This window comes from Monodelphis domestica, chromosome 4, assembly GCF_027887165.1.
Source record: "Monodelphis domestica isolate mMonDom1 chromosome 4, mMonDom1.pri, whole genome shotgun sequence".
In the NCBI taxonomy this organism is placed as follows: domain Eukaryota; kingdom Metazoa; phylum Chordata; class Mammalia; order Didelphimorphia; family Didelphidae; genus Monodelphis; species Monodelphis domestica.
This window is the reverse complement of record NC_077230.1, coordinates 92,335,937-92,359,685: the sequence shown is the minus strand read 5'-3', so window position 1 is coordinate 92,359,685 and position 23,749 is coordinate 92,335,937. Positions and strand designations below refer to the sequence as shown.

At 34.6% G+C, this 23,749-nt stretch overlaps 1 protein-coding gene across 9 annotated transcripts in view; it reads left to right on the top strand.

The window, feature by feature from the left end:
- Window positions 1-16,247, top strand: part of FYTTD1 (forty-two-three domain containing 1) — a 48,758-nt gene extending 32,511 nt beyond the window's left edge. For 4 of the 9 annotated variants that reach the window (XM_016433517.2, XM_056793614.1, XM_016433518.2 and 1 more), the window contains exons 4-9: window positions 1,455-1,567; window positions 5,923-6,019; window positions 6,657-6,718; window positions 9,888-9,986; window positions 11,336-11,462; window positions 13,742-16,247. In XM_016433517.2, coding sequence (XP_016289003.1) covers window positions 1,455-1,567; window positions 5,923-6,019; window positions 6,657-6,718; window positions 9,888-9,986; window positions 11,336-11,462; window positions 13,742-13,837 — 594 coding nt within the window. In that variant the 3' untranslated portion in view covers window positions 13,838-16,247. The remainder of the gene's footprint in view (window positions 1-1,454; window positions 1,568-5,922; window positions 6,020-6,656; window positions 6,719-9,887; window positions 9,987-11,335; window positions 11,463-13,741) is intronic. The other 5 variants (XM_056793612.1, XM_001373483.5, XM_056793613.1 and 2 more) reach the window with 3 other exon arrangements.
- Window positions 16,248-23,749: the final 7,502 nt, after the last annotated feature.

Here is a 23,749-nt window from a genome sequence, read left to right as displayed (position 1 = left end):
CTTCCAAAAAATGATAAAGTTATTTTATTTTTAAGTTAGAAGTTATTTTAACATTGTGCTTTTTATGCATGACTTCTCACTTTATTTCATATATGCATATAAATTTGTATTTCTGTCTTAAGAATAATAGCTAGACTTGTTAAGTATTCTATTTTTGGAAACAAGTGTATTTTAAAATCTTATGTTTAAAAATAAGTCAAACAAATGTAAGCATTGGTCTAGTTCATGTCTGTGATAATGTTAGAACAATGCATTGGTCTAAAGCAGGGCTTTTTCTTTACGGCACATGAACTTTAGCGGGGTGTTTTGATAACTATTTCAATATAACTAGTTTCCTCTGTAATCTTATGACTTTCATTCTTTGCCCTTAAAAAAATCATGAGACAGAAACCTGTTGGCTTCACCAGACTGTCAAAAAAGACTTCATGACAAAAACAAAGTTAAGAACCCCTGCTCTAGAGAATGCATAGTAGAAATTAGAAAAGCATAAAGAAGCCAACTTTTGAAAAATAAAGCCAAATAGAGAGAGGGTATTAAATGTTCTACATAGGTCTACATTTAAATATTTGGACTTAAATTTAACTCTACCTATTTTATTTATGGTATGGAATTAAACTTTTTTGACAGTTTTTAGACTTATCTTTAATACCATAGATTTATTTTTTTTAATTATATTTCTAACCAAAGAAGAAAACTTTTTATATGTATGTAGTATTTTCATTTTTCAGGAGGATTGTGTTTACATTTTTCTTTTTGCTAAGAATGTTGGTTTGAGCTAGTGTTATATCAAGTTGCCGCATACTATGCTAAGTTGAACATTTTTCAGCAGGAGCTCACATTTTTCTTTCATATCATTTCATTCATTCATTCAACATTCATTAAAGGCATTCTTGAGAATGGCAGAATACTGTCCAAGGCTTTGGAGGAGATATAGTGGCTAAATTATTTAAAGCCCCTCTAGAAAACTCTAGGAAGGGAAAAAAGGCAGAAATGCAAATAAATGTCACCTTATGATTTACAAAATTCTTATCTTGTAACTTCCCAAGAGGTATAGCTAATCTTAAGTTTTCTCCCTAGTTTACAGATAAGGAAACAGCTTAGAAGAATTAATACATATATATTTTTTAACTTCCACTTTAGAATGAACACTATGTATTGGTTCCAAAGCAGAAGAGTGGTAAGGGCTAGGCAACAGGGGTTAAAGGGCACACGCAGCAAGGAAGTATCTGAGGCCAGATTTGAGCCTAGTACCTCCTATTTCTGGGCTTGGCTCCTTAACCCAGCTGCCCCCAATAATTTTCAATATTCACACAGTTTCCGTGTCAGAGCCGTACTTGAACCTTTATTTCTAATGCTAAATTTTATGTTCTTTTTATTACCCCCATTGCAGAACACCTATCTATATGTAGGAAACCATATTAATCAGATTGTTGTTGTTGTTGTTGTTTTTAAAGAACATACAGCGATATTATCCAATGTTAAAAAGGAAGACAAACCTTCAGAGGCAAAATGACATGCAGAGGAAACCAATCCCAGTTCTCAGGAGGCCTAACCAGTTAAGCAGAAGGTGAGAGGTTTGAAATAAACCATTATAATGTGCTCTCCTTCATAAATTAAGATAATGCCACTGACTTACTATTGGTGGGCATGTGTTTTGGTTGTGGTTCCCCACTCAAAGGAGTGATGATAGATTTTTTTTTTTTGTTAATCTGTCCACACTCTTCCTAATGACTGAGTGCCTATCTTTTCAAGATTCCTAGCTGGGATCTTTAAATTATGAGGGCTAAGCAAGTAGATAATCCATACTGAGATTCTTTTATCTATGCTATATCACTAATTAGCACTAATGAATTTAATCACCTGAAATTTGTTTTTTAAAGTATCAATCACCTTCCGTAAATTTCTTGCCACTAAAAACTAACTGCAAAAAGGTATACAGAAGTGAAGTGTGAGGATGGATTTAGGCTGGAATTGTATTTCCCAGAAACCTGTGCCATAAAGAACAAACCAAAGTAAATTCTTCATGAAGTCTCATTGACTTGAAGCTATAAATTGACTAAATCAAATCACCGACTCATAGAATTTATACCTTTAAGAACTCTTAGGCTCAATCCTAGATCAATCCCCTATTTGAGAAAACTGATGCAGAAACAGATTAAGTGACTTTCTCAAGATCACAAATATTAGAAGCAATATCTGAATTTGAACCTGGTCCTATGACTCCAAATATAGCTTTCTTTCTACTTGACCACAGGAGCAAATTTACATTTAATTGTAAATTCCTTTGACCATTTGCTCTCAGTAAAGACAAGGTAAACAGGAGAAAAAGCCCAGCCGTTCTTTGTGAGCACTGTCTGTTAAGCCTTTATAGAAGTAAAATAAAATGCCCTGGATTTTATAATTTGATTTTAAAACATTGCTGCTAGAATTATAAGACAACCTGATTTGACCCAGGTTGAGCTGTATGTGGAATCCTGTCCTTCTGTTTTGTGTACTCAAACACATTAGGACAGAGATTTTTTAAATCATATTTTTTAAAGGATGTTCTTATTGGTGCCTTTAAATTGTTAAAACAATTTTTTGTTGATGCTCTTATTTTTATCAGTCACCTCCCAGAGGCACTTGTCTCAACCATCCCTCACCCTCCTCCATTTTAACAAATGAGGACAGTCAAAAACTCTGCATTTATAATCCCTTCATCTCTCAACACAGGCAGCAGGCATGCTTCATCTGTCCTCTGAGGTCAAGATTGGACAATGTTTTGAACATACTTCTTAACGTGGTTTTCATTTGCATCATTTTAATTTTCCTTTAAATTGCTCTGCTTATTTTGCTGTGCATCAGTTCAGACAAGTTTTTCTGATTCTTCTTATTCATAATTTATTATAGAAATATCTGGTCATATTTATATACCACAATTTGGTCAAGTATTCCTTTTTTCAGTGGGTAACCTACTTTCCTTATGGTCCTTTGTTACTACTCAAAAGTGTTGCTATCATTTTTGTATATATGAGACCTTGATATCCTTAAGTCTGTTATCCCTTGTATCTCTACTCATTAGTGGCTTTTTTAGTTAAAATCCCAAATTTCTAAATTGTTTAAATCATACTTTCATTAACATTACATTATTTGTATAACTGGCCTTTCACAGTACCTCTAGCATTGGCCATTTTCATCTTTCGTCATCTTCACCTGAGTTTTTATTTGTATTTCTCTTTATTATTTGCTGTTTGAAACATTCTTTCGTGTGGTTGTTGATAGCTTGCCTTTTGTGCCTTTTGTTTTCACATCACAATAATTTCTTTATCCTCTCAACCAGAAGCCCTTCAGTACAACAAAAAAATTAGTAAAAACAGTAGACATAGTCACTAGTTTTATTATATATAGCATTACAGAATTTGAAAAAAAAAAAGGGAATTTAATAGCTCTCTAGTCCAACTCATATAAGAAAGAAACCCTTTCAATAATATATTCATAAAATATTCAACTAATGGTATTCCATTCTCACCTGTTGTCTATTTCATTGCTTTCAAAAAGAGGACAGTATGGAAAATAGCAGATTGAAATTATTATTACAAAAGAGAAACTGCTGAAATAAACTGTCTGATGAAATAACTTATATTTATACAGCTTATGAGTATTGCCAAAGCACTTTATATTTTTTATTTCATCATTAAAACATATGTAAATATTTTCATCCTTCTTTTACAGCTAAGAAAACGAGCATCAGAGAGGGTAAATGATTTGTCCAAAGTCACATAGGTTAGCAAATAAAGAACTGAGGTGTAGATCCTAGTTTTCTGCCTCCCAATTCCAGAGCTGTTTCCATGTTACCTCTCTGAGTTTTTCCCTGTGACTACACACTTAAAATAAGACATTTATTAATAGGATTATATGAACACAGTCAAGATAATACTTCCTCTGGGTATTCATCTCCACGGTTTTTGTTTTGGCTTTGTATGTAACTAGCACTTAGCACAGAGCCATGCATGTAATGGGTGGTTAAAGAGTGCTTAGCTGAAATGAGGTTTATTTAAAATATTTACAAATGATTTGCATAGGAAATTACTTATCATGTAGAAGCCACCTAGTTTGAAAATCTAGAATGATGAAGTCTAGGGGATAGCTAATTCAGGAAATACATAGTAAGCACCTACTTCAAGGCCAAGAATAAACTTACCTATTGTGAAGAATAGTAGAATATCAGAAAAGACTTTCCAGAGATGCTTATATTCTATAAGAAAGTCAAATGTGTAATAGTAATAGTAGTTCACATTTATTTAATTTTGCAGATATGATACTCAGGGTGTGTGTATATATGTATATACACATTAAGGTCATCAAATAAATCTTGTTTTAGATTTTAATTAATAATGTGCCTTAGAAATCAAGTGATAGTTTCATTTTATTTTGTAGAAATTCTAATTTGAATTTCAAAGTGTCTTTATAACAGAGAAAATGTAAAATAATGTGCATATTTCCCTGCTACATTCTTATTTTAAGTTGTATGCATGTGTAGTTGGGTGTTTCAGAAGCATATTTCATTGAGCAGCTGTAATGGAAGATAAACACACATATATACTTATATGTGTATAAATTCTTTTTAATGTGCTTAAAATAAAACTAGAGAACAATAATCAAGGGCCAGTTTATGTAGGTTGTCAGTCAAGAAAAAGATCATTATGAGGTCAGGCAGTCAGGGGAATTTTCGAGGAGAAGCTTTTGAGCTGGGTGTGAATAATATGTAAAATAGAAGTCAAAGCTATGTAGATTAGAGAGAACATGTAGAATGGTTCAAAGGGTAGTCTGAGAGCTAGTTTAAGGGGGTATATGGGTGGCCCAGTGCATTGAGAGCCAGACCTAGAGACGGGAAGTCCTAGGTTCAAATCTGGTCTCAGACACTTCCTAGCTGTGTGATCCTGGGCAAGTCACTGAACCCCCATTGCCTAGCTTTTACCACTCTTCTGCCTTGAAACCAATACACTATATTGATTCTAAAACCGAAGGTAAGGATTTTTTGGTTTTGTTTTGTTTTTTAAAAAGGACTAGTTTACCTGGGCTTGGTTGTTCTTTGAAAAGCACTTGCTGGATCATTGATATTTACCTGGATTGAACTCTTTTAGGTCTTAGGTTAGTATAAATTCTTAATAACAATTTTATTAAAATATAGGAAGAACTTTTACTGTATAATCACTCCGCCCTTGTCCCCAGTATAAAGACTGAGTCTTGACATGTGCTTCGAATTTAATACTTTTGAGAGCCTTCCATAAATGGTATCTCATTTGGTTATATTGTCCTTGTGACATAGATGCCTAATTGTAGTGAGCTGTCAAGTCACATAGCAAGTCAGCAATGGAGTCAGGAAATGTAGAACCCTGGGGCCCCAGAACTCATGCCATTGTAGTATTCTTTCAGCATATTCTAAATTTATTTTCAACATTCAGGGGTGGCCTTTTTGAGATGGGGTAATCTTAATTTACAAACACATGACCTCGAGATTTACTTGGATTTCTAGAGAATGAGTCAAATCAGGCATGGAACTTTCTATCTGTGTAGAAAGTATAAAAACATTGTCCAGATGCAAATTAATGTTTTTTGCTTTTCTGTTTTGGATTTTTTTCTTTGCTCTTTTATTTTGCAGGGCAAATAAGTCTAATGTTATTGTTGACTTGGAAAACTACTGTGGCAGAGTACATCAACACTGAAGTTGATAGCTTTGATTCCCACAATTTGAACTATTGAAATTTGTCTTGGAGTACATTCAGAAATAATTTAGGTTCCTTTTCATTGAGAAGCTCATCAGATTCTTTATCTTTCTCTTTTGAACATGATTTGTTGAAGTTTTCCCTTTGAAGTTTCTCTGATCTTCACAGTAATGTCTGTGGGGTTTTTTGTGTGTGTATGTTTTAATAAATGTTATAGGAATAATGTTCCAGTCAATTTCGCCAGGAGTGGAACTAAATTAAATCAGCAAAAAGACACACGCCAGGCAACTTTTCTTTTCAGAAGAGGCCTAAAGGTAGGGAAACGGCTTATCAGAAGAGAAAACCCTGAGCTACCAACTGTGATGGTTGTCATTTGGGGGTGTAATTTCATGTTGTAGATGGAGCAATGAAGGAGGTGCTCTGAGAGTAGGAGTGTAGCACCCTCCATGAACATTTGCTCTTATCTTCCCTGCTTACTTTGCTTTGTTGAGAAATTGCTTCCCCTGAAAAACTTGTTTTATTTTAATGCAAAGCATATGTTTGCTATGTGTGTAATACACAAACCTTCAGCTCTTTTTTTTTTTTAAATTATTTATCTATTTAGTCAATTTAGAACATAATATTCCTTGGTTACAAGAATCATATTCTTTCCCTCTCTTCCCTCCCCCCACCCTTTCCATAGCTGGCGCGCAATTCCAGTGGGTATTACACTTGTCCTTGATCAAAATTTATTATTAAATCGTCAGCTCTTGATCATGGGGACATATCTAAGAATTTCTTTTGCTTGAAATAGCTGAGATTGTTTGGTTTGTTGTTAATGCTTTCCCCCTCCCAAACCTATGCCTGTTTCATCACTGCACTTCGGTTAAGTGGTAACTTCTTGCTGATGTTTTATTGTACCTAAAAATCTTGTGTTTTCTGCAAGAACAGTTGCTTTGCTTATTCTTTCAGGTTCAGGCCCAGCTACATCCAGGACAACTGCTAGACAAACCAACAGCAAAGAGAACTCGTCAGTAAGTTTAAATTTATTCTTTAAGAACATCATTTTTAAAAGCCTTCAATTCAGCTAGCAAAATAAACAATAAATAAAAAAGTGTTATAATACTGAAAAGAATTAAAATGAAATGAAAGAAAATCAGACAGTGGGCCTGAAAATTAATAGCTCGTGCCTGATTTTTTTTTGTTGTTGTTCTTCCAGTTATCTTTGGGTTTTAAAGGAGTATTTACCTGGAAAAAAAGCTCTAAAGATTTGTTTCAGATAGACTATAGAGTAACAGCCTCATTTGTCAGTGTGTGTCTGTGGAACTAATCCAGATTTTATATGTGAACCCTTTTTCCATTTCCATCAATAAGATTGTGCAAACATTTTTTATTCAAAAAAGACTTCTACTTGCATTCACAGTTTTAGTACTTGGAACATAACTCCTGTATTTTTCTTACCATTATTACATATTTTAAAGGGAGCTTTTGATCTCTAAGAATTGTGGTGAGTGAGATACATAGATGTTTGATTGGCATACTTGGATTCTAATCTCGGTACTTACTCTTGGGGGACAGAGCCAAGATGTCTGCTTAGTAGCAGCAAAAGTTGGAACCACTCTGTCTTTCTCAGGACTCACTCTGATTTTGGACAAATAATTTCATTTCTTTGTTTATAAAATAGGAATAAAAAGAATACTTGTCCTGTTTTAAAAGTGGGTTTTTCCAAGAGTGTCAGCTGATTATCATGGTATGGCCTCTCATTCTCATTTCATCATGATGGGTTAGGGTTCTTTTTTTTTTTTTTAACCCTTACCTTCTGTCTTGGAAGTCAGTACTGTATTGGCTCCAAGGCAGAAGAGTGTAAAGGCTAGGCAAAGGGGGTCAAGTGACTTGCCCAGGGTCACACAGCTGGGAAGTGTCTGAGGCCAGATTTGAACCTAGGACCTCCTGTCTCTAGGCCTGGCTCTCAATCCACTGAGCTACCTAGCCTGTCCCCATGAGGTAGGATTCTGAAGTGATCAAGGGAATTTTTAAGTTGTTGGTGGGTATCTTGCTTTAAACCTCTGTAAAGAATCATTCTCCTAGCCAGGGAAAATGATACTTTATGAAGAAATTTGTATTAAGGAAATGGATTCTTCTTATTTTTTTTTTTAACCCATACCTTCCGTCTTGGAATCAATACTGTGTATTGGTTCCAAGGCAGAAGAGCAGTAAGGGCTAGGCAATGGGGGTTAAGTGACTTGCCCAGGGTCACACAGCTGTAAAGTGTCTTAAGTCCAGATTTGAACCCAGGACCTCCCATCTCTAGGCCTGACTCTCAATTCTTACTTGCATTCACGGCAGCTACCCAGCTGCCCCCTGGATTCATTTTTTATAAAACTGAAGATAACTCTTCCTAGTCTGGTGATTTTTACTTCTTAGCATAGCTGCTTTATTAAAATAATTGTACCAACTATTAATTAAAAAATGATATGCCATAATCATTATAAAACAAAAAATGTTTGCATATTCAAATACTAATAAGTTGTCCATACATGTATGTGTACATGCAGTTAAATTAAATGTAATCAAGTTCATAAAGTTGGAAGCAGTATGGGAATGTAGTGGTAATACTGATTGTAATTATTGTGATGAAATGGCAATACATTCTGATTTGTGTATACACACACACACACCTTCACATATATCTCCATAAAATATGAAACTCTAGAATATACAAGGCAATCACTAACATGAAGTCATTTTTCACATAATTAAATATTACTATATCATTTGGGCAGTATGGGGTAGATTTTAGTCTTACAATATATGTCTTTTCAGTCTTCAGAAGTATTAGTTGTTGATTTGGATGCTATGTATTCAATTACATTTGCTGAAATCCTATCCAAAGAATTTGAAGATGACAAACTGTCAAAGGGTATGGCTCATTGAGTACTCTTGATGTCATTGTTGTAAGGAAAAAGAGGAAGGGTACTTCATGAAAGAAGAGGGATTGCAGATAGGTGGTATTTTTAACCAATTGAAAAAAACCAATATGGCTAGAGCATTGGAGAAGGCAGAAGAATTGCAGAGGTAAAATGAAATTTGTACTTCATCCAACAACTTCTAGGGTGTTGTAGCTTTTTAAAAATGGATCACTGTTTTAGTACAAATGTGATTTTAGGAATATTAATGTGGTGTCAATGTGCTGTATGAATCCAGGCCAGATAGAGATTGAAGAAAGGGAGATTATGTAGGAAACCCTTGTGAAATCCATGTGTAAGGACCTAGTTAGTTTAAGATGGAGGCAATAGAGAGAGGAAAAAATATAAAGGAAAAATTTATAGCATTTATTGATAGATTGTACATAGGATATGGTCGAGTGGTAAAAATAAAGAGCTCTTACAATTATCTACTTTGGGTGATTGGGAAAACTGATGCCATTGATAAATGGGTTTGTGTATAGAGAAATGATTAAATAGCACAAAATTAGACATGTATTTAAACACTGGATTCAACAAAACTTATTTTTAAAAATCACTTTGGATTGGCATTCTTTTAAGAGCATGATATTGGAGGCAGCTAGGTAGCACAATAAATAGTGTCAGACCTGGAATTGGGAAGGACAACCTGCATTCAGATCTGGCCTCAGAAACTTCCTTAGCTGTATGACCCTGGGCAAATTTCTCTTTTTTATTGTAATTTTTTTTAAGCTCATACCTTTCATCTTAGAATCAATCCTGTGTATTTTTAATGCCAAGGAAGAAAAGCAGTAAGAAGCAGGCTATGAGGGTTAGGTAAGGTCATATTTAAACCCAGAACCTCTCCTGGCTCTCAGTTCCTAGCTCTTAACTAGTCAGTCAATTCTAAGATTAACAGTAGGGTTTAAAATTTTTTTAAGTGCATGATGTTATAAATTTAAATTTTTTCCAAATTGTTTTTTTAAACTCTTACCTTCCATCTTAGAATCAATACTGTGTATTGGTTCTAAGTCAAAAGAGTCGTAAAAGCTAGGCAATGGGGGTTCAATGACTTGCCCAGGGTCACACAGCTGGAAGTGTCTGAGGCCAGGTTTGAAAATAGGACCTCCTGTCTCTAGGTCCGACTCTCAATCCACTGAGCTACCTAGCTGCCCACCCCCTTACCCCCCCCCCCCCATTTTTATTAGTCCGAAATTCACCAAATTAAAAAAGAATGTTGGTTTTTATGTGGATTCCATAGTTTCAATGAGGTATTTTTAACTAGATGGCGGACTTCTACCACAAATGGAGGAATTTTGACTGTATCCATTGACAATCCTGGAGCAATTCATCCTTCAGTGTAAGTAAATTTTTCTCTCTCTCTTTTTTTTTTAGCTAGTCAACCTGCTTCATATTTAAACATAGAGAAAGGTGAAATGCTTTTTTAAACAGAATTTTTTCACAGTTTACATAATCATTCCACTTTATCTTTCGTAAATATTTTAGAGATTCACTGTTCTCAATTTATATTTAGATTTCAGCAGATGATCTGAGACCTATATTGGTAGCAGAATAGTAGTCATACATTCTACCATGTTTCACCTTGAGTAGTTAGTTCTTCATCTTTTTTCCTTCAACTTTTAGCTGGGAATCTTTTGTTTTTAACTTATTCACCTTTATTTAAAATGAATGACTCATTTCAGGCATATGGACCCTTCAGTTTGCAGTGTACATTGTCATTTCTGCTGAACTATGTGCCAGTATTGTTTCATTGTAGTGTAAAATTTTTTATGGACTTGAATACTTAGTCATATGACTATCAAAGTGTGGGCCACTTTTTGGTCATCAGGCTAACTTATTGACTCCATAAAGAAAATAATTAGAATATTCTCTGTTTATTTAGGGATATAGACCAAAACCCCCAAATGACTTAAGAAACTTCTAATATAAAACAAATCATTTAAAATGCACTTTATTTTTGCATTCTTAAGAAAGAATTTTTTCTTATATCCCTCTTGATATAGAAATAAGAAATACATGCAACTGATACTGATATGAGTTCATGATTAGGCGGTTTGTTCTTAGAAGGAGCAAGGGTAAACCGTCAAAAAGTTTTCTCTTTTTGTTCCTTGAGTTTTTAATAAGTGAATCCTAACTGGTTTAATCAACATTAGTTAGGATACTTTTTAATTTTTGCCATTGTGACTTCACTGGTTTGGAAACCACTTCACCAATATACATTGGGCAATTCCATTATAATTTGTAGAGAGTTACCTGAGGCACTGCCAAGCTAAGCTAAGTGATTTCCCCATAAGTGTGTTGAGAATGGGACTTGTACCTTGGTCCTTCTGACTTGAAAGCTTTCCTATTAGTTTTGTCCCTTTCTGCTCCTTCATACTGCTTCTTATGGGACAGTTAATGGAGAGAGTCAGAAAGTTGAATATAAGTGTTTCTTCAAAATATTTTATTTCTCAAACAGAAATATATTGTAGAAGCTACACATTAAGTATTTAGAAACAATAACCAGTGTTGTAAAGAGTACAATTTAGGCAATTAATAGCTTAAAATCTTAAATCATTAAAAGGAAATATTTCTGGCATATTAGAATTTGTAGGCCAGTCAAGACATCTTATATATAAAATTTTCTTTTAATTTTTAAAGTGATGTTATACCAATTTAATTTTTCACTTTGAAAATTTTTTTTAATAGAGCTCAGAGATCCCGATTAACTCGTACTCCTATTCCGTCATTTCTGATGAAAAGGGATCATCCTGAAGAGAAGAAGATTCCTAAAGGAGTCCCCTTACAATTTGACATAAACAGTGTTGGAAAACAGGTAAATTTTATATTCTTTCTAGTATTTGAAGCTGTTTCATTAGGGCCATTTTAATTTAACAAAAGAACAGCAGCATTTATAATGTTTTATACATAGTAGGTATTCAATTAATGTATTTCAATTATGTTTATAGTTTTTTTCTTCTATAGATTTTGGTAGCTGTTTCTTCCTCTTATGAAAAGTTTTTTATATATTTTAAAAATGCATTCATTCTTAAAATGAAGTTATTGTAACAAAATAAAATGGAAAAGTACAAGACACTGAAATATAAATTCAAGCAAAACTAATTGTCAAGCAAGTTTTGACAGGGCACACATGTAATGTTTTATACCCATAATTCCCCATCACTACAAAAAAGGAAAAGTGCATTTTCTTTACCCATAATAATTTACAATTAATTGCCTTGTCCTCAATTTATTTTCTTTTTTGTTGTTGCATGTGTTTTCCTAGCTCTGCTTCACATCAGTTCATGTGAGTTTTCCTTCTCTGTATTATTAAAATTTGTGGTTTATTACATGGTAGTAATATTCCAAAACATATTCCGTACCACAATTTGTTCAGCCATTCCCAATTAAATATTTTGTTTCTTCTTTTTGCTACTACAAAAAATGGTATTATAAACATGTTGGTGGTGATATCTCTAAGTCAGGGCGTATGAGTATTCTAGTCAAATGCTTAGTATAATTCCAAATTTCTATCCAGAAAGATTGCTCAATTTTATATTTCCATCACAGTATATCAGTGTGCTTCTTTTCCTATAACTCCCTAACATTTACTTCTATAATAATTTTTTTCACTTTGTTAGATATGCAAGCTGAAACCTCAGCTTTATTTCATTATGCATTTCTCTATGATTCTTGGATGCAATTGTTCTTTTTAAAACTATCTGATATCTTTTGACCATTATTCCATTCTTAGTCTTATACAATTGTACAAGTTCTCTAAATATCTTGAGAATCAGGCTGTTTTCAAATATTTGATGCAGAGATTTTGTCCTATTGATATCTTCCTTTCTTACCCTACTTTTTATTGATTTTGTTTGTGTTAAAGCTTTTCAGTGTCATGTAATTAAAATGACCTGTTTTCATAGTCATTCCTATCACTTGTTAGGAATTTTTCCATAATTGCTATGAAAACTGGAAAGCATTATGGAAGAAACTAGTCTTAGACCAATGTGTCACACCATATATCAAGATAAGATCAAGAGAGATACATTGTTTCAGTGATATAAGTAAATTAGGGAAGCATAGAAAATTATACTTGTCAAATCTATGGATAAAGAAAGGGTTTGTGACAAAACAGGAAATAGAAAGGATTATGGGAACTAAAATGTATAACTTTGACTACATGAAATTAATGTTCTGGCATAAGGAAAACTAAAGCTGCTAGATTAGAAGGGAAGCTGGAAATCAAACCTTTTTTCTGTATGTTTGTGTGTGTTGCAGCCTGGCTCATTTGGTCAAGAAAGAATGACTAAATTTTCCACAGTCTTAACTGTGAATGGTAACCTGATCTGGTTCTAATTCATTTTTTTTTAATCATTTGACCTCAAGTTATGTATCTCTTTTAAGCTTATTATACCATATTGTGTAAGAAACCTAACATCTTCAAGATAGCATGAAAGGCATTCTTCCCATTTGATAAATTTATCTTCTTTGATTTATGAAACACTGGGTTAATAAATGGAACTCCTTATGCTATTATTATACTTTCATTTCACTTCATCATGCCCATATTTTCATCTTTTTCTACAAACCCTTACCTTCTGTCTTAAGAGTCAATACTATACCTTGGTGTTCTAAAAAAGACGATTGGTACATGCAAAATCGGCTCTCAGTTGAACTACTTGAAAGATCAGGCAATAGATCTGGTCTGATTATAGTATATACAGTAAATTTGAGAGTTATTTATTGGAGTAAAGGAGACTAGTTAAGGTTAAATTGTCTTTTGCAGTATTCTCCGCAAGTGATGATAAAAGTCTGAATTTAGTAGTTAATCATGGAAATGGTAAAGAGGGTACAATTGTAAATGATATTTGAGCCTCCTGAGAAATATAGTTGATTTGGAAAGTTAACATACCATTTATAGCAGTAGGGAAGACAAAAAGACAAAGTTTTCTAAGGGGAGAAAAGATATGGTAACACTAATCTTTATGTCATCAGAAAATTGTAAGTACTAGAAGTTCTCCCGCATAATTATATTCTTTTTGTCCCAGATCATATTTTACTTGGATGACTTGAAATCAAGTTGTTAAAAACCTTTTTTTTCCTTTCTTTTAGACTGGGATGACTTTGAATGAACGATTTGGAATCTTGAAGGAACAAAGAATTGCTCTCACTCAGAACAAAGGAAGCCGATTTGTAACTGTGGGATAGATCCTTTGTCAAGGGGACAATTTTTGAATGACAGCTACCTGTTTGAAAAGTTGAGTTGACAGAAGAAAATGTGTCCCAGAAATTCCATGGAACTTTGTTTGAATACTGATGAATCTAAATAACTTTACTGCTTTTACTTTGGAATAGCCTTTTTTTTTTTAATATATGAAGTAATCCCCTGAGATAATACCAGGGAAATTCTGATCTGTTCTTAAAGGTGTCCTTTTTGGTCTCTGACAGAAAATTCTACATGGACTTAATTGGATGATAAAGGGGTAGCATTCTTCTTTGGTTCTTCATGCCACATATGTGCAACAGACCTATAGAAGTTTAATTATTTTTGTGATAGTAGTACTATTTGGTATCTTTTCTTTTCTCTACCCATTCATATTGCTTAGGCATATCCATTGTAAATCTCTTTTCTGATTGGCACTTGACATGGAATAGATTTCATAAGCAGAAACATGAAAAAAATTCATCAAGAAATTTATAATTTCAGAATTTGCATGTGTATACCTGAAAGTTGTTATTGTCTCCTCAGTTGAGGTTTTTTAGGCAGTGGGTCCATAACAAAAGGTAAATTTCCCAATATACCCTTTTAACTTTTCTAGAATAATAAGTCTGTGGTGATTATATCTTAGCAAGAGATCTGACCCCAGGTATAGTCTCAGTGTGTTTAAAGGGTGTGAATGCATGTTTGCATTCATTAACTAGTGATCTTGGGGGGAGAATATTATTAAAACCTCACTTTTAAATTTTTATCAAGTCAAGGAAATGAAAAGGGAAATAATTAAAAGTATGGCTGAGTGAAGAAATAGATTGAAGCTTTACATTTAGGTCATATGTATTGTCTAAACTGGCCATATTGGCCTAAAACCTGTACCTATGACCAGGTGTTCAAATCCTATTTTAAAACAATTGGCATAAATTAAATGTACTTGCTTTAAAATCTTAGCATTAATGTTAGCTTCCTTAAAGTACTGAATTCTCCCTCATCTGGGATGTTAAAATTTTACTTTCATTAAACACACTGTGGAAAAAAGTAGTGACTCCTTAAAAAGAAAACAGCTTTGTAAACTTGTCAAATAGATAAAAAAAAAAAGAAGAGATATTAAATAGGGGTGAGTTGTAACTTGTTTTATACTTGAGACCAACTTCATGTTAATGGAGAGACACGGAGAGAAATGGTAATTTTGATAGGGTTTGGGGAGGTCTGTTGTGCCAAGATTGTGTTTGAGGGATCCTTAGATCGTTGTGTACCACGAGTAGTATGATGCCAAAATTTAGAGTAACATTTCATCTATAGGTCTTGCCATTTCTAAATCTGAATTTTTTGATGTGCCACATCAGTTTTGTTGTTGGTTTTTTTTTTTTTAAATGAATGATAGGGATTTTAGGTCACATGAACAGTGTGGACTTTATTTTCCTATAAAAAGAATATTTTTCTCCCATCCCATCTCCTCAGTTTATCCTTCCCCTGTCTCTTGCCCCTTCTGGATTTTTACCTTGGTCTCTTAGGAAAGTAGGGATAGAAAGCTGTCGATGCCATTTATGTGCATATACCAAAGAAGTCAGTCTGAATAAGAGTAACTTCTGGTTTATACTGATAAAGAATTATATGGAGTCAGCCATGGAATCCTAAAGTAAATCAGAATTTCCCTAAGGGCATTTGTGCTTCAAATAGAGACCAGGGACCTATTTCAAATCATTTTCATAGACACAAAACTTATAGCCAATCCAAGAATAATGGGTTTTAAACTGAGGGTAGTCCAGGTTGATTGATGATTTAAAAAAAATAACCAAAACCTGAGTACACGTTCTCTACCATAACTTTTTATGGAAAAGATTAAAAGGGACGTAAATATTATTTTCCTATTGCATTAGTCTTGGAAATTATTCTACAAAAGTAATGTAGGTGATATTTTTACTTTAAAATCCCTTACTAGATGTTGACATTAAGTACATCAAGCAGTAGGCCTGGTTTTGGTTTCTCATGCTTTTTGTCTTAATGGCACCATAATTATTCAACAATAAGTTTTCTTTTTAAAAATACAAATTTGCATTTGCTACAACTAAGTTGAAATTCTTGAGTGTTGACTTTTAACATATATAGAAAATGGTCAGTTTTCTTAGAGGGAAAAAAGTCCCTCTGTTGAAGTTTAAGCAGCTAATTGGTGTTAATCATCCTGTTTCAGTGTACACAATTTCTATGTTCCAGGATGCAACATAAAATTCTTTTTGCATCAAGATCGATGCAAAACATTGATGCAATGCATCATGAAAAGAAAGTTTGTATTTAATGAGAAGGTGCTTTACACTGTACTTTTTGGTATTTTTTGGAAAAGTTATTACATTTGGAACTATTCTGAAGCTGTTAATTTTTTTTAAAAATAAAATGTTGCAGGTTTCACCTGGTCTATTTCTAGTTATAAAGCTTGAAACGGTAACCTAAGGTAACAAATTATGTGGTTTTAATATCTTCTTTATGAAAAGGAATTTGTATTTCTTAAATGGGGGAAGATTACTTTAAATATTTACTAAGGGCTACTTAGAAATAATATTTTAATAATATACCAATTAAATTAAACCTGTACTTAGAGGTCCACACATGAGCTGAAAATCTTGCAGTAAATTTTCATAACATAATGGTGGCCCTTGCTAATGGTAACATGTGTTCTCAAAAGCCCCTTTTAAAATTAGGTGTGGTGTGTTATTTCTAATGTGGCTTTTAAAAAATAAACTTTTTATTAGTAATAATTCTAAGATGGATGGGCAAGGGCTAAGCAAAAGAGGTTTAAATGCCTTATTCTTAGGGTCACACATCTAGGAAGTGTCTTGAAACCAGATTTGAACCCAGATCCTTCCAACTCTAGGTTTGGCACTCCATTCCCCCCCCCCCCTTCCCCCGCAGCCACCTAGATGCCCCTCTAAGGTGATTTCTAAAACCTACTTAAGAATTGTACAGGCAAGGGGGCAGCTGGGTAGCTCAGTGGATTGAGAGCCAAGCCTAGAGATGGGAGGTCCTGGGTTCAAATGTGGCCTCAGACACTTCCCAGCTGTGTGACCCTGGGCAAGTCACTTGACCCCCATTGCCTAGCCCTTACCACTCTTCTGCCTTGGAGCCAATACACAGTATTGACTCCAAGATGGAAGGTAAGGGTTTAAAAAAAAAAAAGAATTGTACAGGCAACTTATTTATTGAATAGAGAGGTGTCCTCTGAGCCTAGCTTTTCACATACTTTGTAATGCTGAGCAAATCATTTAATCTCTTAGAGCTCTCAGGCCATACTTAGAAAATTAAATTGCAGAACCCTTGTTGCTTTGTAGCAGTTTCCTCTGTGGAAGGTACCCATACTAAGGAAATCACAGGACTAGCAACTCCCTATGTAGATATTGTGTTAAATGTCTGGAAATGTATTGTTTGTGGAGAAGGGAGGACATTGAAGATTATAGAGTTCACTTATTCAACAAAATCAAAAACTGTTAGGCACTCAAAGGAATACAAGGAACATATAAGGTACAGATAGCAAAGAGAAAATTCTGAAGTCACACTAAGTAACATGGTTAATTGCTAGAATGAATCATCAAGGAGTAGGGTAATGGATTGTTTTTACTTTTAGGAGTAATGAGCAATGAGCCTGGATTTAGGAGTTCTGACACTAGTTCTATGACTACAAAAGTCACATAAAATCTCTGAATCTTGCGCTATTCTTTATGAAACAGTCCATCAAAAGCAATTTTTAAGCTTCTTATACTGAATTCTGGGCACACAATGATAAAAAAAAAATGAAGTGGTCCCAAATTAGCAGCCTTGAAAGATTTATTTGTATCAAATAAGATAAGTATAAAAGTTATCATAACTGAATTTCAAAGTGAGCATATGACAGAATGTGTTAGATAAATTATCTTGCTTCTGAAATGTACTATTTTAATATAGGAAAGTGATATAACAAGCACTATCAAGTTTTTCCAAGCAGGAAATTTTCAAGAGCTTGTACCTGGCTTCTGAGGATCAGCCTAACTAATTGGAAATGCTCTTTTTACCATAGCAACTCATGGAGACTATACCACAGGGTATGAGAGTTGAAATCTATTGATTGAAGGAACTACCTTATTGCTGTGGTGTTCATCATTATTGAAAAATCTCAAGATTAGATTTAAGGCTTTAAAGAACCTTAAACTGATCCTTAATCTAGGTCATTTTACAAAAGTAGAACCCAAAATCCAGAGTTGTAACTTGTTACAAAGGTAGTAAAGAGCAAAAATAGAATTAAAAACCAGGTGCCCTGACTTTAATCCAGCACTCTTTTCTGATATACCACACTAACTCCTACCATCCATTTACATCATCTTTTACAGAATTTTGCTTCCTCAATTTTCCCTTTTCTCAAATCTCTGATCTTTCTATTGCCTTTAAAGAAAAACAGGTCTCTCCTGCTCTAAAAATTTTAGCATTTTTTAGAAACTATTTTTCTTTTTACACCAGTCATTTATGGAAATATTTCTACCTTTTCCCCCCTCTAAATTGAACTCTCCCTTAAGTCAAAGAAAAAGTTAATACAAGAAGATAAAATGCAGAGACCATATTTGATTAAATAAAACATTCTGCCTTCGTCACTTTCCTTTGTTGAAAGAAGGGAGGTAGCTAGGGTTCATTCTCTTTGACACAATTAAAAAAAAATTTTTTTTAATGATTTTGTATAATAAAAATACTGGGAAACAACCTCCTGCACAAAACTTTTTATTGTGAACACGTCACAATGATTGGTGGTCTACAGGTACCCCCAGTATAGCCTGAGGCCTTGATCCTTTAAACTAAAATGCTATTTTTACATGAACTTAATTACACAAATTCATTTTAGAGAGGGTCTGCCAATTTGGGTCGGCCTTGTGAAGGTTGTCTTCCCTTGGAAGTTGAGCACCTTCTATACAATGTCAGGTTTGTCTCATCTCTATAGGGCATATTACATAGCCCTCCATTCCATATATTGTGATAATAAGGCTGGCCAGGGTCATTTTTTAGCTTCAGAGCTCAATCAGGTAGCCTCAGAAACTCCTGGATTTATTCCAAGACAATGAGGGCATACACAAACTCCTCTTGGCAAAGAGCTACATGCAATTCTGTTACTCATTTTAAGCATTTATTATTACTACATTTATGGATGACTGATTCTCATACAGATATTTTTAATTACTGGGTCTATTTATTAAATTTAGTTACAACAACAACAAAATACTGAATAATGAGGATATAGGCAGAAAAGGTATAAAGAGGCATTAAACTATAAAACTGAAGTTGCTTAAATTATTTATAATTTTGATATAAATTATCCCTCCCCCCAAAACTTTCCCTTTTCCCCTCATTGATTTTTATCTTGATGGCCTTGTCCTATTCTTCCATTCACGACTAAATTTTTAAAGGTTTATTTGTTGTCTTGATTCCATTAATCCTAATTTTGGGCAGCTAGGTAGATTCACTAGCACTGAAGTCGATTCAGACAGACCTTTACTAGCTATGTGACCGGGCAAGTCATTTAACCTCTATTTGCCTCAATCCACTGCAGAGGAAAATTGCAAACTACAATATCTTTGCCAAGAAAGCTCCAGGAACAGTATGGTCTGGAGAGTTATGAAGAGTTGAACATGAGTGAACAGCAGTAATGTTCCCTTGATCCTAGAAGAGTCTGTCTTCTGTCTCTACCATTTTTGCAAAACTACCTCAGGAAAGTTACTAATGACCGTATCAAATTAAGTACCCTTTTTTATCTGCTTATCTCTTATTCTTTCTTATCCATGACTTTTCAACTATATTTGAAGCCACTGGCATAATCAATTTTTTCTTACCTCTTTAACCTTATTATCTTTCTCAAATTATCTACATAACAATGCATCTGAAGTTTTTGTCTCCGTCAATTTTCTTTTTATGCCTTTCTACCATAGGCCTTGATGACCTCATAAATTTGCCCATATCATTTGGATAATTCAAATATTTAATCTCCAGCCCCAATCTTCAGTTATTGATCTGCATTTTCAACTCTGCAGTGTTGTTTTGATACACTTCCACCTATTAACACAGCCTTATAATGGTTCAAATAAAACCTTTTTTAATACAAAATTAGGCCCCCCCTCCTGACTTTGTATCAACATTGTCAGCATCCTCCAAATCACTGTCTCAAAAGCCTCAAAAATCATCTTGATCTTCACTCCCCTTAATGGACTACCAAGTCATGTGAATTCATCTATTCCTTCATTTATTCCTTTTCTTCCTAGGACCACCTTTAATGCAGATCTTTTATTACCACGTGCCTAATGTATTACACATTATAAAAACCAAAGTAGATTCCATGTTTAGGCTTTCCCATCTAATCCATCATGGATTTATGTCTTGGAATTGGAAAGAACCTTAAAAGATCGTTTTTTTTTCACTAGTGGCTTTGACTTCATTTGAGGATTTGAGTAAAGTAGAGCAACAGAAAAAACTAGTTCTGGAAATTACATAGATATTTTTATCAACAGTTTTAATTTTTCTGTGAAGCTATTTTGGACATAGACAAGTCAATAACTCGATATGTAGGAATTCAGGCTTCACTGGTGAATACTTCCTATAAAGAGTAGTATACACGTAATATTTGTTTTCCATTCATTCCTCTACATCTAGCTTTAACTGATAAAACCTAAAACAACATTGTCTAGTTTTTACTAACAATTTTCTGGAAATTTTTTTTCTTTTTGAAGAAATAAGGGTGTCTAAGGCCAGAAAGGTATTCTATGTCAATTTGATAAATCAAGAATGAGATAAGTGAAAGGGCAGAAACCTGCTTTTATTCCTTTTTTAACATTTTGTCTTGTCCCAATTTCTATGGCTGTCCAATACGTAACATTGCTAGTTTCTGGTGTAAAAAGTGAAGTATGGTTTAATCTCCCCTCAAAGGAAGTTCCCATTTAGAACACTCTGGAAATCCCCTTCTTTATTTCCTTCTACTCAAATCTGTGACTCAATTCATCTGATTTAAGCCTTACCAATAGACATCAAGATTTGAAATAATTCAAATCTGCAAAACCAGTGTTCATAAGCATACTGTTGCTTATGTGAATCTTAAATAAAAATGTTGATACAGCAAAATGGTCTTGATTGAATTAGCCCCATGGCATCTGTAATACCTGCTGAACAAATGATTCATTAAGAGCAAGTTTGACCAGAATGTGATAAAAGTGTAGAAGAAAATAAGTTTCAAATGCTCTTCTATAAAGTGCAAATGTAAGGGCTGATTATTAAGAATCCTAGTAAAGTGAAAGGATTAATAAGAAGAATCAACTTAATTTTTGGTTAATCAAGGAAGATGGCCATAGTGATTCCTATTGGGAGTAGAGGGATGAGAAAATTGGGGGCAGGACTTTGTGGGTTTTGTTTTGTTTTGTTGTTAGTTTTTGGCTTATTACTTACAGAAGGTGGATAGCTTAAATTCTGCAATGTATCTAAGAACAAACTGGAAAGTCCGTGGCACCAATTCTAACCCTAAATTGCCCTCTTATTTTTTTTCCCCTATTCCTCCTTCCAGGCAACAGAACAGCATTTGAGGAAGACGTAGACCTTTGCAGAACTGAACCATTACAAATTATGACCATTTTCAATTTGACTCATGCAACTGCTCATGAATCTTAATTATTTTTCATTAATTCTTTAGTACCAAAGGGGAATCAAACCTATTCTGCTCTCACAGAGTCCCCAATTGTTGATCGTACCCATTCCCACTATCTTATGGAAGTTGTTGAGGCCATCTGTAATTCAATTCAGCATTTATTAAAAATGTATTATTTGCCAGTATCTAGCCAGGCATAGGTGAAATAAAGGCAAAATTAATTGACCTTACCCTGCTCTTCTCTGGCAAAAGTTTGTAGTTTTTTTCTCTCCAGTCTTGGAGAAGTCAAGATGAACTAAAGTGAACCCTATGTTCCATTCAGATCAGCCTCTTGGGGGGGTTTAATTTCCCTCTTTTTAAGTTTTGTGCTTTATTTTTTAAAACCCTTCTGTCTTAGAATCAATACTATATAAGGGTTGCCAAGACAAAAGAGCAGTAAGGCCTAGACAATGGGAATTAAGTGACTTGCCAGGGTCACACAGCTAGGAAGTGTCTGAGGTCACATTTGAACCCAGGACCTCCCACCTGTAGGCCTGGCTCTCAATCCAGGGAACCACCTACATGGTTTATTTATGCTGTTCTTACCACCACCACCCCAAATGCCTAAAAGACCAACTTCCATGTGTATTTCCTCCCCTTTTCTAATTTTAGATTTTTGCAACCTGACTTATCATTGGCGTGTGTCTTTAATTGTTTCGGAAATGGCAGTCCAATTTCTTCAACAGATTTACATAATCACCTTGATCTGGACTGGAGTCCTTCAGGCCAGTTCCACGAGGACTGCACACGGGTTTTCCTTTAATTCTTGAAGATGATATTTACTCAATCCAGCAGTAGGTGGCGCTAAAATGACAAAACAATATACTTGTAATAAGTACTTTGCCTTGAGATCTGCATGAAATCTGAAGTGGTAATTTCCCTTGAATGATGTCATCTTTGGCCCCGCTCGACCAGCAGTAACATCCTGGATTCTAATTATGCTCAAAATCTTCTCCCAAGTTCAATTTTAAAGAGTTCCAAATCCAAAATATAGACTTATTTGGATTTGAATAACCAACAAATTCAATAAATATTAATCACCTACTTGCCATATACGAGGAACTCTGCTGGTGTAGTGGGGAAGGGCATGAACACGGACAAGTATACAAAGGTTAGAGAGTGGGGAATTGAGAAAGGGATGTTGGGAGATCATTGGGACAACTAACCTGAATGTCACAATGCTGTCCTATTTAGTAAAGCCAGAAAATCCTACTTAATAGGACAATGAGAATGTATTTATGCTGGGACTACAGAAACGAATAATATATGTAAATACTTGGAGTAATCTGATGGCTAAAATGTTTGCAGGAGGAATGGGTGCCAGAATGGCTATTTTCCAAGAGAGCCAGACTGCAGAACTTTTTTTTTTTTTAATCTGAAACCTCCAGCTCCTCCCACAGAGAAGAGCACCAAGCAGCCAAATTCTGGTTTATGCCCCAAGCAACAGATAATAAATACATAGCCACTTTGATCTACCTTCCCTCGCGGTGCTTTCTCCATCACTAAGTAGTTATCATTGCTGGTTCCTTGCCTACCATCAAGTTTCATTCCGCCACCGTTCTCTCTGCGGGGCTTAGGTGAGGAAAAGGCAAGAAAGATTTTTGTCAAGTAAAAGGGCCCCCAGTTATTTTTGTAAGGAAAAGGTGCTTTTCATTCCCGAGTCTTGAGGTAGGGAATGGAAGTGTTTCAGGGCTGAGAGAATTCAGCTATCTAAAAACATGATTTAGTAGTCATAAGTAACAACGGGGTGAGCAGATGAGCAGCAACCCTTTTAACAGTACTTTTTAAAAATACCTATTTTTAATTCCAGATAAGTTCGTTCTCCATGGCATGTAGGCATTTCTTTTGTGGTTACATGTCATAGCTCAAAGCCTCAGATGGACGAACAGAAGGGACTCAATTTTCAAACTCTGCCTAGGGTAAGGCCTATAAATATCTAAAGTCCTCCACTTCCTGCTGAAAATTACTGCAAACCCAGAGAAGGAATGTAGGGCAGCGGCATCGTCGAACCAGGTAAACCAGTCGATTGATTAAGAGCCTCTCTCTGCTCTAGAAGGCTGGTGGAACTCCAAGTGACATCCACGGAGTTTATTTCAGTGCAAGGTGCATGCCTTACAAGATCCGGAACAACGGAATTGCTAAACTATTACACTAACAAATCAAAATTCCAGCTGCTGGACTGGGGAACTCAAAAACTCAAACTTCCCCACCGCCCAACCCCGCTTCGCGCGCA